Source organism: Primulina eburnea, chromosome 10, assembly GCF_022965805.1.
Source record: "Primulina eburnea isolate SZY01 chromosome 10, ASM2296580v1, whole genome shotgun sequence".
In the NCBI taxonomy this organism is placed as follows: domain Eukaryota; kingdom Viridiplantae; phylum Streptophyta; class Magnoliopsida; order Lamiales; family Gesneriaceae; genus Primulina; species Primulina eburnea.
Genome location: NC_133110.1, coordinates 5,514,084 through 5,534,091, shown reverse-complemented (window position 1 = coordinate 5,534,091; position 20,008 = coordinate 5,514,084). Strand labels below are relative to the sequence as shown.

Here is a 20,008-nt window from a genome sequence, read left to right as displayed (position 1 = left end):
CCTGTCTCAAGCAGCTGACATCTTAGTGAGAAGGCAAGTGACATGTTGGGTTAAAACTGGAAAAACATGAAGTAGTATGTGAGTGCGTTTGGAAATTCCTCTGCATATTGAAATAAATGATAAAAATAATCCTGATTAAACTTTAAAGTGATATCTTATTGAAGAAACACGAGAATTCTCCACCCATCATCATATATGCAATACGAAGGAGGATTAGCGCCCCAAGGCAGTCAAGTTAACGTACATACAATACTGACCAGATTAACATTTCTGTTTGCTTCAAGTGAAATTTTTCAAAAGGTAATTTCAAACATTCCTGTTAATAAACACAGGTGGAGCCCAAACAATTGTCTTTAAGGAGAAATTGTCAATTAAATTCTAAAGGAAACCTACATTTATAGCATAAAATAGGGACAAAACCAAACGCTGAGCTTCGATAACATCTCCTGGGCCTGTCAAGTTCAATGACCCTTGTCCGTGAAGCCCTAAATTTGCAGTTGAATGTATGATAGATGATCCCTGGAATGTAAGTAGTTATCTAATTTTTTTTTTTTAAATGATAATAAGTTGCGGCTAAATATATTAAAGAGAAATAAATTACCTTCAGAACTACTAAATTGCTGATTTCAAGCAAGGATGTTGCAACAATAGGATCACTGTCACCATCAATTAGCATTCTCGAATTCAACATCAAGTGGATTTTTACAGACATTCGCAACGCCCCATAGATCTAAATCAATTTCATGAGATGCGTCAAGCCACTAAACTAAAAGTAGAATAACAGAAAATCATGCACACTGCATCAACAATTCACCATAAAACTTCACGAGCAAAGATGATAATCTTATTGTCCATAGAATACATCGGTGAACTTCTAAATAACAATAAGCGAAGAGTTTCCTTAAGGGCATCAGTGATTTAATGAGAAACTGCCAAGAGGAGATCAATGAGACCTAAAACAACCTTGACCAGACCAGGTGCTAATATCTTACAAAAATTTACAAGGCAGAAATATGGCATCAATAACTAATCACATAAAATGTGATGTATTTAACATGCACCCGTGTTCTCGTGTACTGTAGGAGCACAAATATAATAAGGAGATACACAAGAATATACACTTCTTCTTTTGCAATTTTCCCACATCTGTGAAGTGATTACACAAATAACAGCAGGATCAGAACCAGAGGTTAGATAATTTGTGTACATGAAGCAAACCGAATGGGCCTGCACCATCCTATAGCAATAACTATGTTGGTCGAAAATCAAATTCTGTGAAGAATCCAATAGCAACGCAACCCTGGGTAGCATATTGCATCATGAGTTGACGTAGATAACCCACCACTTAAGGTCTAAAATCAGATTTACCACTTAGAATCACCGTGGAATTGTCATGTGACTGTTCTCTAGTTAAAGTCCATCTCACTTTATGTAAATGCTGAAATGGCCCACGTATGTTCCTTCGAGAACGGTGGTAAACCTGGAGACCTCAGGAAAGGAAACTGCACCTTTAACTAGAGCAGCCAACTACTACTCAGATCTATTATTATTTCATGCCCATTTCTTTCAGAGTTTAGGATCCATTTTTCTTATTTTCCTCATCTTAATTGGGACATCAAGGAGAATGTACAGATACCAATCATATGGATAAATTTCTGGAACAATTTTTCTTGTATTCAAAACTTTGCAGCTCAGATTTGATAAAACATAAGATTCGTTTGTCATAGAATTGCAGCTTCCAAGTGACTTGATAATGGAGATAAGAAGAAAAACACAAGAACAAAGATCGAAGACGATATAATATGATATCAACAATGAGTTTTCTTCTCATGATCGTGGTGAGGGGTTTGGCTGATCGCTGCTATTTCATATAACGAAAACAAAAAGAGGAGACTAAGCCAGAACCTCCTCAGCTATGCAACTGCCCATATCCATAATGAGCTCAGTGCGTCTCTTGCTAGTCTATCTGCGATTTGATTTAGTTCTCGATAAATGTGTGATAAAACAAGGACAAGAATTAAGAAACGAGTTGACCGAAATAACGATTATATCCAACTTGAATCAAGAGTAGGAAGATATCAAAATCTTGATAAAATCACATTCACCAAACCCCAAAAAATTGTGATTGTTGACATAAAATCACCAAACCGTAAAAAATCTGTGGAGTAACAAGCATGTGTGTTTCTTCAACAATGTATATCCTTGTCTTCTGCTCTTAGTTCATACGTTTTTTAGTCGAGTCATACTACAAGTAATTAGCAAAAATATTAAATATTAAATATAGTTGTAGCTTGATGTTAGGTAAAATAGGTCAAGAAATCCTGCTCATTGCCAAATTATCAAAGGCTGCATAGCTTCACATTATGAAAACAAGGACACCAGTTAAAATCAAAGTTTAAGCAACATAATTGCAGGAGGTAACCGATAATGCATGATAATAAATTGTTAAAGGAACATGCCAGGACAGTATAACATTCAAATCCAGTATAACATTAAAATCCAGCATCCATCTACTTCCTAGACCAAAAACAAAAAGAAAGAAAGAAAACGAGAAATAAAGGGAAAAGGAAGGGGAAAAAATCATGACAAAAAATAATGAAAAATAAGTAAGTGGTTCATAAAGCGGAAAAGCGAGATCAAAGTAGGCCAACATGAAAGTGATTTGCAGTCTATGTTGCAGGAAAAATGTAAAATGTCATAAAAAAATGTCATGATAATTTGAATGAGAATATATATTGATTCGAATTACTTGCCTTTACTACAGAGTCACTCATCAGAAGTTCTTCGGCCATCAATTCAAACTCTGACAAAGCATAATGCACAAGCCCAAAGCTCAGAACCGCTCCACATGATAAACTAAGTTGTCCTCGAACCTATTCGATTACTCACATAGAACAGTAACATTACAATATTAGTGGAAGATTACACATGCAACAGCTCTTACTGAAGCACTTCTCTAAGTAATGCAAGCTAAAAAAAATCAAATATGCTATCGTTATTGTCTAGATGAAGCTTAAAATTCTATAACTAGTGCTCCATAGATACAAGCAGGGTCGCAGCAATATGAAAGTTTCAGACTCTGACCAATGATAACATCATAATGTTGAAAGTGAATTATAATAAGTTCAGAATTGATGTTCAAAATGAAGACTGAGGAGAAAGCCACGGTCCAATATCCCAGTGTGGGACCCTATGCTTAGAGGGGACATAAAGGCACTATGCCATTGGGTAAATGCAAAATCAACTTAATGTAGAGTGTCTCAAGGGCTGGGATGATGCTCCCAAGCAGGAAACTGTGTGCAAGGTAAATTACTCTCACAAATGGCTTTCTGACAATTTTTTCTTCATGTAAAAGTTTGTAGCGAAGGATTTGCAAAGAGAAAGGAGAGCTCTGTCAGGAAACTGCATGCAAGGTAAATTACTCTCACAAATGGCTTTCTGACACATTTTTTCAAGATGTAAAGTTTGAAGCGAAGGATTTACAAAGAGAAAGGAGAGTTCTATCAGCTAAAGTAATATAATATATCTAATTCATTCAGTTTGCATATCATTTAGTAACTTCCGTTTATTTACTTCATGTTTTCCACTGTTTAGACATGTTTCACTGTTTTTGTAGAAAGAAACTTTCTTTCATTTTCAATAGACGGCCTAAATATTTAATACACCGAGATAACACGAGTTCCCACCAATCATCCAATAGCTTTTCCAGTTGGAACAAGAGAAAGCACAATAATCATCATGAAGAAAATAATGGAAGGTAAAATCCACAAGATTTTTAGACAAAAAATTTCTACGAGAAACCTATAAAACTCTAAGATTGTTTACCTGAACACGACTCCACAACAAAGGAACAGAAGCCCGAGCACGATTTTGAATATAAACATTTGTCCAAAGTGGCTGGTTAGGAAATTGCAAAAGAAGAGTATCAGTGTCTGTAGACATGTTGTTATTGTTGATGATAAGTTTTCGAGGAACTGCATCGAAGAATGTTCCTGCAGCACCTGCATTTTCTGGACAGCCGAAGCTTCTTCCCCCTGTCAAAAAGCAACAAATAAGTAGTCATAAGAATGCCAATCTAAGAATGGCACAGTATTGGCATGCCAAAAGTGGAAAAGAACAAGTAGACTAATAAACCACATATTTCCAGGGTCTCGCCCGTTCAGAAAAGCAGCTACAGTTCACCATGATAAAAATTATTGCATTAGTATCTTTATTATATACAACAACACAAGTATTTATCCTATTAAGTGGGGGGCTACGTGAATCCTCCTACGCCATTGTGTTTTGTCTCCTATTTTATCTTTGTCTATATTTAGATCATGCTTATCAAGCTCAATCGTTATTATCCCTCTTTAACTATTGATATGGGTACTATTCATGATCTCGCATCTCCTAACTGGAGGCTCTATTATTCTTTTTTGTACGTACCTATATCATCTTAGACGTGTCTCTCTCAATTTTTCTTCGATAGGCGCAACCCCAACATTTTCTCTAATATGCTCGTTTCATAGCCTACCCATTCTTATATGTACGCACATGCACCTTAACATCCTCATTTTTGTGGCTTTAATCTTTTGTTCATGTGTCCACTTTACCACCCAACATTCGGATCCATTATCGATATAACATACAGACCTAACCGCAGTTCTATAAAGCTTCTCTTTGAATTTTATGGGTACCTTACGATCACACAAAATATCATATGCATTTCTTCACTTCGACCACCCTACTTGTACGCTATGTGATAAATTTATATTAATCCCCCTATACACCGAGCTAACCATATCGCCGTCCTGGCAGCAGCCGAAGTAGTAGCACGGTAGTCCAGCAGTCGGATTTCCCAAGCTACGCGTTCCGTCTCCAATCTGAATCGGCAGAAATCAGAGCTTCATCCTTCACGTTCGAGCCAATAGCTGCGTTTCATTCTTTGTCCGATTTGGTGAGCTTCTAGCATCTATTTTTCTTGTTGATGTGGGGTTTATTGAGCAAGGAATCGAAGCAATTTATATTCCCCCTGTTTTCAGCTGATTTCCAGCTACTTTGAGCTTGGTTTCGGCGACTTTTCCGGTGAGCCACCTCCGCGAGATCACCGTTGTGCATTTTAGCCTCGATTCTTGGGGTATTAAGCTTGAAATTCTAGATTTTGATTTGTTTAGACGTTGGGATTACGTGTATCACTAGATTGTTGAATTAGATATTGTACCTCTCCTTTTTAGGACAGTGAACTTCTAGTCCACTGTTGTAAAATTACTCTTATTTCATTAATAAAGTTTTGTTTCCTATAAAATAAAAATATTCTAGATTTTGAATGGGTTTTTAGGATGCCGAAAATTCAATTTTTAACCGCTCTGATTTAAATTGTTTTAGTTAGTTGGAATGCAATATATTGAAGTATATAGCAAATTTATATTGTAGGTTATATCGTTGGATGAGTTCATCAGAAAGTCCTTAAGAAATTACTGTGATATTGTAATTTATAATTGAGGTACGCTCAAACCTATATTATTATGACGTTTATATTGACGTGTAAGAATATTCAGCGGATGTTGTTTGCTATTATGTGCCTTGAATGTTTATTCTGATGCATTCATGCATAGATTGTATTGGCATAACATATTGAGCCTTGACTCATTTGACGGTGATTTATGTTGATTCTGTTGAGATATGTTGAGTCATCAGAGGGACGAGTGGGTTAGGATTAGCCACATTCTCAGATGACAGCTAGGGACGAGCGACTTAGCTACTCGCATTCTCGAAGCTACGTGCATGGACGAGCGGCGATTGATGCTTCATTCCTGGCACGGGTGGCCACTGTTACTGTTACTGTTGATGATGCTATTCGTTTGGACTCCATTTGGTATCTGTTATTCCATTGTTATCATTCATGCATCGCATATCATTTCATTTACTTGGTATTATTACATTACTTTTATATACGTCGTAATTTTACTGGTTTGTCGTACTGTGGTCCGACCCTATTTTCTTTTTATGTTGTGGTTGTTTTTGATGTCATGACAGGTCATTCCAGAGGATTTGACGCGTCTGGTGGAGCGTCAACGAGTGGTACCCAGTAGTGGAATTGGTTTGTGTCTGAGTTACCAGATATTTATATATTATACCGGTTTGATACATTTGCCAGGGAGATGTCCTGTGTAGCTGTATGGTGATGTTTTTATGTTGTTTTTGATCTTATTTGTGGTATGTTGTGTCTAGTCCTGGCCAGGCGGCTGTAGGATATTTGTTTGGTTGATTAATGTTGTTGTGTTTTGAAATTTTTGGAATGTCCTACTTACGGGAGGTCATGCCGAAATTTCTGTAGGCCCAAATGAACATTTTAAACTATTTTTCGCTTTTTGGTAATTAAATATTAACTAAGAGCACGGACCCTCACAATAACAAATAACATATAATTATTCTCGAACTCAATTTCAAATTGCAGATGTCACCAAGTATGAACTTGTTCAATTTTTGTGTTATAGATATCTTACCATGGACCAAGAATATGGGGTCATCATGCCTGCTAAAAACATTGACAGAAACCCTTCCTCCACCTCCTCCGGCAAATCCATCACCTCCAGAAGCACATATCATGCCACTTCCTATCCTGTGCCCCAAAAAAAATTACATTGCTTTTAGAAATAAAAAAAATTTAAGTGTCTCATATCACATGTCTACAAGCTTAAAATTTTAAACAAGGTGGTCTAAGGCATAAAGCTTATGAGTTCGAAATAAAGAGTTTAGCATTTAACGCTAGGGAGAGGGAATACAACATGCATGTTGAAGGATGACTTGATGATATCATTTATCAAACATCTGCTTGCTTATGCTTTTAGATGAGCAGGTCATTTAACAAAAACTTCTATCATGACCATCAAAGACACTAAAAAGAGACAGATAAAATCCCAACCTCAGCAACCGATGCTAGTTTAAGAAGAGAAACAAATGCTGTTTATCTAGCTAAAGGATCCAGAAATTGACCAAGTACTGAACACATCCAAGCTAAATGACAAGCAAAACACTTTTATTCTATAATGTTTCACAACAACAAACAAGAAACCAAATGAAACTATTAAATTACATATTTCAGTCCCATAATCTGCTAAATATTTCTTAAGAAGTCTTAAAACTAATTTTTTTTTTTCAAAGTAAACATGGTGTCAATAAAAATTTCGGTGCAAACCTGGTTGAAGTCTTTAGTTAAACCTTTCTTCCTTATCGCCACTTCTTAGAGTAAGACTTATGCAAAGATAATGTTGAAGGTAAGATTACAGTCAAGGATACAAATAAATTGGCCTGACCTCAGAATATAGGATTAAAATTGATTGGGAGAGGTTTCTTGTGTGTTTCTACAACTCGAGATTTTCTCACCAAAAAGTCTTTTTGACAGATCCCCCTTCAGCAAAAGTAGCAAGAGCAAGATCCTGGTATACATGGATATGATCTACACCTAGTTCTCAAAATTCATAGCTCTTTCATACCACATCAGCCTAATAAGTTGCAAATGCACCTTACGTGCTTCATAATGAAAATGAGGTCTAGCTTGCTATAAATTTTTCCCAAATTTGATCTCGAAGATAATTTTTTTTATATTGAAAACGATAATATTATTAGAATATATTAGAAAGAAGTTACAACAAAACGGATGAGAAATTCTCAAAACACCCCGCAAAGAAAAAGAACTACTACACTATCGTCAATAGCATATAAATTTCCAATCTCTAACTAGATCTGAGATAAACAGATGATTAAACTCTGGCAGCTTAGTCGTCCAAGTCGCAACTCTGAATCTGATCTTCTCCCAGACCTCGTCCGGAGACTCTAATGTGTTTATGAAAATTCTTTTGTTCCACTCCAACCAAATCGACCAAAAGATGCAATGAACTACCAAATACCAAAATCTCTAAGATAACTTAATAGCAGCGATGATGAAAAATAAAAATATCCACAACACAACCACAACCATTCTAAGGAAATCTCCGATGCTTTTCACTTCTAAACTAAGTGCAAGATGGATGGACCATGGGTGAATGTTTAGTTAAGGTTTAGAAGAAAAGACAAGCTTGCTTCTTAGTTCTTTCTAGCTCTACTTAAGGAATATAAGAAAATCTCTTCTCGTGCATGGTCCTTGCAGTATCCAGTTGAAAGTCTCAGCTAGGTAAGGGGACTTATGCCAAGAGATCCACTTCGATTTAGGAGCTACATCAACTGGGAGCATGATATTTCTCCGTCAAATTTTTTTTTTTTTGATAAGAAACTAATATATATTGATAATATTGAGGCAAAGATTACAATAGGAAGTGGACAAGCCATCCACAGAAAACCAGTAAGTTAAAAAAGATGAAAGCTTCATCTTTCAATAAATCAACATGAGATAAAACACCAATCCCTAACAAGATCTGTTACTAGTAAATGGTTAAATGCCGGAATCGCAACTGTCCATTTTGCCACTCTGATCTTAATTGTTTCCCACAGATTCTCTGAATTCTCTTCTATGTCGTTGAATATTCTGTTGTTTCGTTCCAGCCATATCGACCAAAATAAGCAATGGATTATGATGAGCCAGAAATGGTTTAGGCCTTTTCCTTTGAGATAGCAATGATCCATAAGGTACATATCTCTTGAGTTCAAAGGAAATGTCCATTCAAATCCCAAGTGTTGCATGACTTTGTTCCAAATACTTGTCGTGTAAGAGCAGTGAACCAAAGGATATCGTTAGCAAGACTCGAGCATATGGAATTGCTAAAAAGTGAGATTAAAAGTACAACCACCCAACAATGAAAGGGCTCTTCAAAAGCCAAGTTCTTCCAAGCATTAGCAGTGTATGGATAATTCCACGAACTAAACACTCAATATTCGAAAAGTAATCTAGGTGCTCTACACTTCTAGCTCTTCACAACCGTTTTAGTATTGACTATAAGAAATTAATTCAGTTCCATTAAAATTTATCATTGGTATGAATTGATGAATTGGTTGGATGAATTTCATACATCTCAAGGGTGTCTAAACAATGTATAAACAACCTATTCCAGGAAAAAACCAATTAGACAACTAATATCCTATGTATAATACAGCAAATCCTATATATGTTATGCACATGCTAACTATCCCCCTCGAGCTAGTACATAGATATCACACATGTCCAACTTGGATAATGAGAATAAACAATTAAGAACTAGATATGCCTTTCATTAGCTATTTGATCTACACTCTTAAGAACCTTTATCCTGACAAAATCTCAGCTATCTTTGATAAGTTCCTGTCAAGCTCAAAATGCTTGGTTTGATCATATTGCAATGGATTATTTGTGATCGTACTAGCATAAACAACCAGTTTCTATCATAGTGTAAACACGACATGCAAAATAAATATGAATCACATAAATAATACTATCAAATGCACTTCTCCAAGTTCACATGGATAAAGGGGTGAGCAATCTTTTTTGTTTGTATTCGACTGTCCGAGTAATTGGGAGATGAAAATAACTATTGAACTATTCCATGTAAGGCAAGCTGATACAAGCATATGGAATTGACATGCAAATAATGCAAAAATCCAGATTCATTAGCAAAAAGTTAGGTTGAGTTTGTAGCGGGATTACATTTTCTGTGCCTTGAGATAAATGCTGCCACCCGACCCTCCTCCTCCATTAATGCCGCCATCCCCTCCTTCAGCCAAAAGCTGACCACGCACTTCAACACATTCCTTTACCTCCATCCTAATCCTCCCACCCCCAATCCCTCCAAAATCCTCCTCCCTTTTCGTGGTCCCGCCCTTACTTCCGTAACTCCATGGCTCATCCAATGATTCCCATGAATAGGCATCCCCACCCCACACATCCTCCGGCAGTTTCTTATTATCCATCACGCAGCTCGCACCCCTTCCTCCATGCCCTCCACCGCCCCCTACTGAATCATCAGGTGTACCGGTAGATGGATCTGGTGGCTCACCCGCCCGTGCCGTAACATTAATCACGGAGCCCCCTAATAAACTCGCATTGCCGGAAACAATGAACACGGAGCCAGCAATAATTTCGGCAAAAGGGTTCAATCTAAATTCACCAGTTATATTAATCACAATAGAACAGCCAAACTTGGGGCACGCTAAACTCACCCCGTGGAGAATAAACAAATTACCGCTACCTTCTACGTAAATATCATTCTCAAAATTCAAGGAGTAGCCGAGCTCACATGTGGTATTAAGCGAGCCCACACCCCTCAAATATTCACAGGAGAGGGACGGCGGATGGGGAGGAGGAGACGGCGGCGGAGGAGACGGCGGCGAATAATCTCCCCGGAAGAGTTTGGAAGACGCAGACGCAGAGTCATATTCTATGATTGAAAAATCATCCGGGATCGAAAAAACGAATGAATTCAAGGGAATTAGTGAAATGAAAAGGCAAGAATACACGAAAAGCGAAGATTTTGAGGCCATTGATAATGGGATTCAAAGTTTTTCGAGAAAAAAGCGATTCGTACAGATACGCGTATGCGTATGTGTTTTGTTCTTGGTCAATGAAGAAGATGCATGTACGTAGATGTGGAAGAAGAAGAGCGTGGGGAGAGTACAGGTGGAGAGAAGGCGAGGAGTTCGGAGAATACCTCTGCTTTTCATTTTGTATGACCAGTGTGGTGTATATTCTCAGGTTAACGTTATGTTACATTGAACTTCCTCGTATACATCATACAATGACGTAAGAATGTCACAAAAACTAATTCATGCTATATCACAAGTTAATTTTTTTTATATTTATAATCTAATTCAATTTGATTTCAAAAAAAATCTAATTCAATTTATATTAAAATTATTATTTTTTACTTTATAATCTACTCTAAGAATATCATGAATATGTATATTTATTTTGAGACTAAAAGATTTTAATAATAAACTCATATTTTTGTCATGGCAAAAACTTGTGTGAGACGGTCTTACGGGTCGTAGTTGTGAGACGGATCTCTTATTTGGGTCATCCATGAAAAGTATAATTTTTTATGCTAAGAGTATTACTTTTTATTGTGAATATGGTAGGGTTGACCCGTCTCACAGATTAAGATCCGTGAGACGGTCTCACATGAGACCTGCTCTGTAAGACAAAAACTTATGTGAGACGGTCTCACGGGTCATATTTGGTGAGACGGATCTTTATTTGGGTAATCCATGAAAAAGTATTGTTTTTTTATGATAAGAGTATTACTTTTTATGGTGAATATGGGTAGGGTTGACCGTCTCACAGATTGAGATCCGTGAGACGGTCTCACATAGACATATTCATATATATTTTCTAAATGAAGAATTTTAAAAAAAAAAAAATTATAATTTATGTTTTCAGCTGGATAAAAAAAATAGGCAAAAACTTTTGTAAGACGGTCTCACGGGTCGTATTTGTGAGACGGATCTTTTATTTGGGTCATCCATGAAATAATATTACTTTTTATGCTAAAAATATTATTTTTTATTGTGAATATGAGTAGGGTTGACATGTCTCACAAATTAAAATCGGTGAGATGATCTCAAAAAAATGATCAAATGCTCATCCAACGGCATTGCCAACATATTTAATTCACGGTTTGGTGGATCATAAAAAGCAGGCTCTTGGATTGTTGGTATTTCGATAAAGCTGCTTGTACCAACCGATATTATGATATAATTAAAAAGATTATCTAGATAAAAAGAAATATCCCACTAAATTTATAAATGACTAATTCAAGATAATGTTTGCACCATATAAAAATAAATGATTATGATTTTTTTTTCGTAAAGTTAATGAAAAATCTGCAATACTCTTTTTATATATATAAAAATGTGCAAACACTATGTAAATAGCTATATTTTTTATAACTAGTTTCACAAGCAACTATATAAACATAATTTCATAAAAAATTGAGAGTCGCCAAATATATTTGTAGCATAAAAGCAATACTTTTTCATTGATTATCTAAATAAAGATCTGTCTCACAAAATATGATCCGTGAGACCGTTTCATACAAGTTTTTGCCAATATATATATATATATGTGTGTGTGTGTGTGTGTGTGTGTGTGCGCTAGCAATACAAGTAGTATTTTATTGTTATCATATCAAATAATAATTCTCTTCAAAGACGATCTTACATATCGTGAGTCGGGTCCATCACTTTCATATTTAGGATAACAAGAAATATTTTTGTCATAAAAATTAATATTTTTTCATAGGTGATTCAAATAAATGACATGTTATACAAAATTGACTCGTGAGACTGTCTCACATGTGATTTTGTGGAAAATATATATGTCATTAGTCATGGTAATCCTACAAGGTAAGAAAAAATTATTCTCATTATCTTCCATATAATATGAGCATTCAAAAAGCATTTATGCAATGAAAAAGATTTCACGGGATTCAAAAACAAGTTTATTACAAAGAAAACTACTTATCATGAAACTGGGAATCATACAAAACTCTTAAAAAGGATGACACATCTTGGTCCTTAACACAAGTTTTACTCAGGACCTGGTGCTACACTTTGAATGTTGGCGAGATTGAAAAAGGCACCCTTCTTGTTCTTGAGTTGCTTATAGGTTCCTTTCTCTATTATCTTCCCATCCATGACGAACGCAATCGAATCCAAATTCTTGATCGTGTTAAGCCTGTGCGCGACCACAACCGTTGTCCTTCCAACCATGATACGGTCCAATGCTTCTTGCACAACTTGTTCTGATTGAACATCAAGTGCACTAGTTGCTTCATCTAGTAATAATATAGTTGGATTTCTAACTATGGCTCTCGCAATTGCGATTCGTTGTTTTTGGCCTCCTGATAACTGCAGTCCCCTTTCACCGCAATCGGTTTCATATCCGTTCTTCAATGATCTGCACACAAACAATCCAGACAAGCAAATATTTTTTTCACAATCTCTAATTTGTTGAAATAAAGTTTTGCAGGAGTTAAATGCTTACGAGATGAACTCGTGGGCATTGGCTGATCTTGCAGCATCCAGAACCTCATTTTCCGAAGCATCAGGCTTTCCAAATACTATGTTATCACGGATGCTGCCTGAATATATGACAGGTTCTTGGCTGACAAGTGCCATGTGCTTTCTGTATGACTCAATGTCCAGAAGCCTTATGTCTGTTCCATCAACTTTCACCGAACCATGATCCACGTCATAAAATCTCTGTATCAAGGCTATTACTGTCGATTTTCCACAGCCACTCTTCCCTACGAGTCCAATGCTTGATCCCGGTTTCATTTCCAAGCAAAAATCACGGAGTATGGGTGTTTCAAGTCGCCCTGGATATGCAAAATCCACCCTTTTCATCTCTATACCACCAGTCATTTTTTCCAACTTCATTCCTCCACTGCCATCCTCAGCCTAACAAAATGCAACTGTAAAAATTAATTCAAGAATTCAAATTAAATGGCGCGCTTGAACAATGAAAATTTTAGCCCTCTCCCATCTTGTTTTTTTTTAGTCTTACTTGCATTATTACAATTGACACATGTAGTTCTTTGTCTGATGCTCCATGGCATCTTAAATCAAAACATTTGATATGTATCATATAAAACTTTTAGAGTTGAAGATGTCTTACAGAAAAAGAACCAGGAATCAAAGATTTTCGGTCCAAGATTTCGAATATAGATGCTACAGCAGCAGAGCCCTTGGCTAGATCAGAAGTCATGCTTCCAGCTTCAGCAATAACTTTCCCAGTGCTCACCAATATAAAGAATGTTCTGAATACATCCCCAGCTGATATTTCTCCACTGTTGATCAATTTCCCCCCGTACCAAAAATCTAGAGCCCAACTCATAAAAGTTAGACACTGAGCCGACCCTATACCAATTCCTGCTAGCCAAGATTTCTTTTTTGCCTCCTTCCTTGGCTCATCTTGAGCTTCCTCGAAAATCTGAAGTACTTTCTCCAAACTCCCAAATGAAGTCACAATTCGGTGGTTATATACGGCCTCTGCAGCGATTTGTGTGCTTTGACTCTGTGCCTTGACAAATTTACTTGTCATGGCTGACAGTAAAACTTTTCGAGTGTAAAAGCAGAAGATTGTTAACGGTTGAACTGCAATCATTACAAGTGCAAGCTTCCAAGCAATGATTAGCCCGAATATCATTGCAGTTATTACAGCTGTTGTCGTCTGAATCAAGAGAGAAAGTCTATCCGCAACAAGGGATTTCACCATGGATGCTTCATTGCTCAGTCTCGAACATAATGCTGCACTCGAGTTTTGTTCATCATCGAACCATGCTGTTTCAAACGTCAGCATTTTCTCGAGCATTTTGAGCCTTACCCTCTGAGTCAGGCACTCGCCCATTCGAGCAAAATGGTAATGCTGGCAGAGATTTACCGTGATGGACACGACGCAAAGGGAGCAGAAAATCAGAGCATATCTCTCGATAGAAGCTTGCATTGCAGCATGACTGGTGGCGAAAAAGGCGGAAATCATGCCACCTATGGTTAATGCATAAACAGGTTGTACTGTACCGAAAATGATGGCACAAAGGCTACCCATAAATCCTTGTTTCCATTCAGGCGAGTTTAAGGAAAGAAGCCTTAAAAAGGATGGTGCGGGGTAAGATGGTGGTGGAGGGGTATTGTCGTCGATTGGAAATGGTGAAGCAAAAAGAGCAGGGCTTGATCTTGATGCGCTTCTCTTGCCTGCACTGCTTCTTGATAGCGAAGAAATATTTCTTTCGAGGCTTTGTTCTGAATCCATAGCACTAAATTGCCTTTGAAGTTTCGCCAGTTGTGCATAGTGACCGTTCTTGTTAATGAGATCAGTGTGATCGCCCATCTCTACTATGCATCCATTACTTAAAACTGCAATCAGGTCTGCGTTCCTTATCGTTGTGAGCTTATGGGCAACAACCTGATGACATTTAATAAAAGAGGTCAATCGACTAATCCTTACATCCTTGATTTAGTAGGGGGAAAGAAAAGAAAAAAGAGATTACCAGTGTTGTTCTTCCCATAGAGGCTTCATCCAAGGCATTTTGAACCAGTGTTTCCGATTCGGAGTCAAGTGCACTTGTTGCTTCATCAAGGAGAAGAATTGCAGGATTTCTAATGATGGCTCTAGCAATAGCAATCCGTTGCTTTTGTCCACCCGACAAAAATGCTCCTCTTTCTCCAACCTATATATACATATATGGTAACCACCGATTATGACTTTCGCTTGTGATGGAAAGAAATCAGTAAATCTACTTGCTAAATCATGTATAAAAAATTAATGAGCTAAAACCTGTTATGTGTTACACAAGGTTGTTATCCATCTATAATGAAACTACTCGAAATTAGAATCTGTCAAAAGTCCAAAACACAAATCAAGTATCAAGTTTTCTTTGTTTTTTCACATTAGTAAGTCTATGTTCATGCCAAGTTTTTTTCTGTTAACATAAGAACTAAAATATGAAGAGATGTAATATGAAGGTTAGTAACAAAATGATGAAGTGGGGAAGGCTAAAATCATATTTATACCCGAAAATTTCTAAAAAATCTCACCTTAGTTTCATACCCATTTGGAAGCTGCCTAATGAAGTTATGGGCATTAGCTGTCGTTGCTGCTGCCACCACTTCTTCCATGGTCGCGTCAAGTTTCCCAAACAAGATATTTTCTTTAACAGATGTCCCAAACAACGCATGTTCTTGGCTTACCAATCCCATTTGTTCTCTTAACCACTTCAACCGAAACGTTCTTATATCCACACCATCAACACGCACAGCACCACCATTAGCATCGTAAAACCTTTGTACCAATGTGATGGCAGTTGATTTTCCACTCCCACTTCCACCAACAAGAGCTACAGTTTTCCCCGCTTCGATTTTAAGGTCAAAGTCCTTGAGCACTATAGTGTCTGGGCGTGAAGGATATGTGAACATGACATGTTCGAATTCGAGTTCACCTCGTATCTTGTCTAGGACAAGCCCCCTTGTTTCTTCACCGTCGATCTCAGGTATACGGTCGATTCTGTCAAATATTCTAGATGCTGCAACATATGCTTCTGTAAAATACTTCACTTCTGGTATTGCCACCCCCAAGGCTCTGTCGAGCATCATGAATTTCACATTTTAATTTTGTTAAGATTGAAACTTGGACTTAATGTTAAGATTGGAACTTGGATCTAACTCAACCCCAAAAACTAGATCAAGGGAGGAGGATTGTCCAATCCCATATATAACACTCAAAGGTTATTTATCCAACCGATGTGGGACAATTAACACATCCTCTCTCATGTCCAAGAATGAACATCTGGAGCGTGGAGTTTACAAATGACCCAATTATGGGCAAAACGGGTTGCCTAATTATAGGCAATCCAACACATAACGGTGGAACCCGGACTCTGATACCATGTTAAGATTGGAACTTTGACCTAACTCAACCCCAAAAGCTAGCTCAAGGGGGAGGATTGTCCAATCCCATATATACCATTTAGGTCCAAGTTCCAATTTTAACATGGTATCAGAGCCCGGGTTTCACCGTTATGTGTTGGACTGCCAATATTAGGCCATCCGTTCTGCCCATAATTGGGTCATTTGTAAACTCCACGCTCCAGATGTTCATTCCTGGGTGAGAGAGGGGTGTGTTAATTGTCTCACATCGGTTGGATAAATAACCTTTGAGTAGGCGTATATTGGCTTGGACAATCCTCCCCCTTTGAGCTAGCTTTTGGGGTTGAGTTAGGTCAAAGTTCCAATCTTAACAAATTTATTGTTCACACAATAATATTGCAAGATATTATGAATGACTGCAGTGTAGGCAACACTAAAAATATTTGAATAGCTACAATAACATGTGGTGACGTGAAAAATAAAGGCATACGTACAATCCACCCAAGACAAATGAAACGCCTGCTGCATAAATTCTTCCTCCACTCTCGCCTTTGTGCATGACCAAACGACTACCATACCAAGCAAGTAAAGCCCATATGGCAAAAGAAAGCCCAGTGCTTCCGATGGCGAGGCCTTTCGCGATTCCTTGCTTGAGTCCGAGCTTTTTCGTGCGATCCAATGTGGATGAATATTTCTGAATAATACTTCTCTCGGCTGTGAATGAATACACAGTCTTGATGGAGCTCAAAGCCTGCCCTACAATGCCATTTGCTTTACTGTATTCCTGGAAGCTCTTATTGGATAAGTGGAGAAGGAATTTGCCGTATAGTATCCCAGGAATTAGTAGGAGAAATATTGTGGGAAATGCTACCAAAAACAGTCTCCAAGAGAAATAGGCTGAGAATACAAGTCCTGAGATGAACACTGACATGTTCATCAGAAATATAGGCACCTGCATGTATGGAAATGAATTTGCTGTCGTTTATGTTTTTCATTCAAGCAAACAAGTCTGAATCAGAAAACACTGAGAGTTTCAATCAACTTGAATTCTTTTTGCAAAAAAATTGGATAATTATGTATAGAAAATTCATATTTTAAAAGTTTATATGATTTAAACATATTGTTTATTCTTGAAATATGAAGAGACAAAAATCATTTGAGGGACTCTGGAGGTCACAGAGATAAAATAAATAACCCCTATAGCTGCACCTTGCTATACATATGTCTCGTATAAGTAGAGATCTCTGTATGGTGTGAACGAATCGAGACGACTTACAGGTTTTAGAGTCATTTCAAAAATTATTTAATTCTTATTTGAAATTATCGAATACGGGACATCTCAAATATGTGTGAACCATTTTGCAAACTGAACTTGAGTCTATATTATTTTGTTTGATGTTCGCGAGCCACTCGCAATATATAATATTGTATTAATATGATATAGTTCTATATTAAATAAATATATTTTGATTTTTAAGTATTCGTGCATTTATTTTTTTAAGTAATAATTTGAATAGCTCGTGAACATGCTCGTCTATTTCGAGTCGAACTCAAACTCGAGTCTTGGAACCGAATTCAAGAAAAAATATTAAAATTTCTAAGTTTCGGTTCATAGTCGAACTGGAATACACTTATTCGAGTTCGAATTCAATACTTAAAATTTTCATGATATGTAACTTGATTTAGTTTATTGCGTTGAATTATTTTTTTTATTCAAGAAAATTTAGGATTTTAGTCATGTAATTAAGTTGATTTTTTTGGACTTTGGTCTTGTAGCTTGTCAAAATTTGTTTTTGGTCTACTAACTTGAATTTTTTTGTCTTTACTTGCCTGAAATCACTAAATTCAACAAATATTGCTTATCTTGCAATGATTATCTCTTACATATACCTCATATGATGCAAATAAATCATATGTAATATAGGTTTTATTATCGTCATGAGTCACGAAAAAGAACATCGATGTCAAATAAGCAATATTCATTGAATATAATGATTTCGGAAAAAAAAAAATCAAGTTATTGAATGAAACCAAACTTTCACAAATTACAAGACTAAAGTTCAAAATCGACCAATTTACACATGATCAAAATCTTAATTTTCCAGATAAAGAGGCTACATAAACAAACTTATATACAAGAGTGGTTTTAGAATTTCTCTCTTTTAATTGGTTGCTATATGTAATTAAGTTGCATGAAATGCCATGAAATGATTTGCAGATGCAGCTAGAGAAATTACACTTTCATTTTCCTTTCTTCCAACTACATAATTTTGGCACATCTCAAAATTAACTTGATGCCCAATATATACTATCATTCTATGTAATATAATCGGTTGATCAGATATTAAAATATGTTTCTTTCAAAACCGAAGAATTCCTTTCGGTGTACAGTTAAACTTCAGGAAATTCATGGTATAGCATTACCAAAACTTAAAAGAAAATACTAAAATTTTAACAAAATTATAAAAACAATGGATCCCATTCTCAAAAAATATGGCTAAAGCAAGAAATTTATCTCTTTGATTCTTTTTCCGTGTCATTAAACATTCAAAAGCCACATGCAGTTATTTGGTCATATATATCAAGATCAGGATTATAGTAGATATATATACAAAACATCTATTAGCTCGAGTGGTTCAATTAAAACTAGTTTCTCTCCTTAAGAACGAATTTTAGTCAGACCGACAGGCGAAAGGAGAGTAGTACTGTTCCCATAATGGCTAGGATCTATCTCGATTTTGGATTAATCTAAGCTCGACATGGTTTCGAAAAATGCTGGAGATGTAGACCTAAATAGAAAAAAGTAACGCACGCATACTATACGTACCTTTTCACTGAGAACTTCTTGAATAAGAGAAGTATCTTTAGAAATGCTATTGACAATTTCTGAAGTAGTAGCTTCTTGTGAATCGAAAAACCCCACTTCTTGCCTAAGAACAGCTTTCAAATACATGTAACGGATTTTTAAGACCTGCCTTTCACTGGTTTTGCTCCAACAATAGCCTTCTGCAGCAATCATTACAAATATAACCAAACTTCAAGATTTTTATATATATACTGATAAACATTGCTTATATATATATTTAATCACTCTTTTTCTCTTCAATATTATGTGAAACAAGAATAATAGTAATAAATTACATGTATATATCATATTAGTTGATGAGAAAATTACCCATGAATGCTACTGCCATGACAACTATCCCCAAGTATACGAAGTATAAACTGCACTGTTAAGAAAAATAAAACCAAATTTGTGAGTTATATAAACATTCATGTGTGTGTGTGTGTGTGTGTGTGGCTTTAATGAAAATATATGTGAAATCTAACCTGATCAATCTCCTTCATGAACTGATTCCCATTATTATTCTGATCATCCTTTGATTTACCATAACCCATGCTGTTAAATAGGCGGCTAACGAAAACCAGCAAACAATTTGTGGACATGCCATCTCCAATGGCTCCGAACGTGCCCAACAACATCAGCAAAACGTCTACCCGGTCGGAGAATCTGAAGATCATAGTCAAGAAACTCCTTCTCTTCTCGTCCTTAGCCATCGCATACCCTTTCTCGATATTTCCTTCCGTAGAGAACACAATGTATCAGTTTCCCTGTTAACAGAAATTAACAAGAATTGATGGGATTTAGTGTTTATTGGAATAATATAAACCTTTTCTTTTCACCTATATATGCACT

The 20,008-nt window shown here is 36.5% G+C and overlaps 2 protein-coding genes across 2 annotated transcripts in view; both read right to left on the bottom strand.

Moving 5' to 3' along the window:
- LOC140842760 (uncharacterized) overlaps window positions 1-10,641 on the bottom strand; it is a 30,375-nt gene extending 19,734 nt beyond the window's left edge. Inside the window, exons 1-6 of the mRNA XM_073210885.1 lie at window positions 9,599-10,641; window positions 6,489-6,604; window positions 3,826-4,034; window positions 2,754-2,873; window positions 602-730; window positions 394-519 (exon numbers count right to left, since the gene is read on the bottom strand). Of these exons, the coding sequence (XP_073066986.1) occupies window positions 394-519; window positions 602-730; window positions 2,754-2,873; window positions 3,826-4,034; window positions 6,489-6,604; window positions 9,599-10,431 (1,533 nt within the window). The 5' untranslated portion in view covers window positions 10,432-10,641. The remainder of the gene's footprint in view (window positions 1-393; window positions 520-601; window positions 731-2,753; window positions 2,874-3,825; window positions 4,035-6,488; window positions 6,605-9,598) is intronic.
- Window positions 10,642-12,328: 1,687 nt separating this feature from the next.
- LOC140842759 (putative ABC transporter B family member 8) lies at window positions 12,329-20,008 on the bottom strand. The gene is made up of 9 exons (XM_073210884.1): window positions 19,642-20,008; window positions 19,487-19,541; window positions 19,139-19,317; window positions 16,806-17,263; window positions 15,484-16,024; window positions 14,937-15,116; window positions 13,565-14,851; window positions 12,932-13,347; window positions 12,329-12,844 (listed from the first exon to the last, which is right to left on the bottom strand). The coding sequence occupies exons 1-9, from the start codon at window positions 19,867-19,869 to the stop codon at window positions 12,475-12,477; spliced, it is 3,714 nt and encodes a 1,237-aa protein (XP_073066985.1). The 5' UTR covers window positions 19,870-20,008; the 3' UTR covers window positions 12,329-12,474.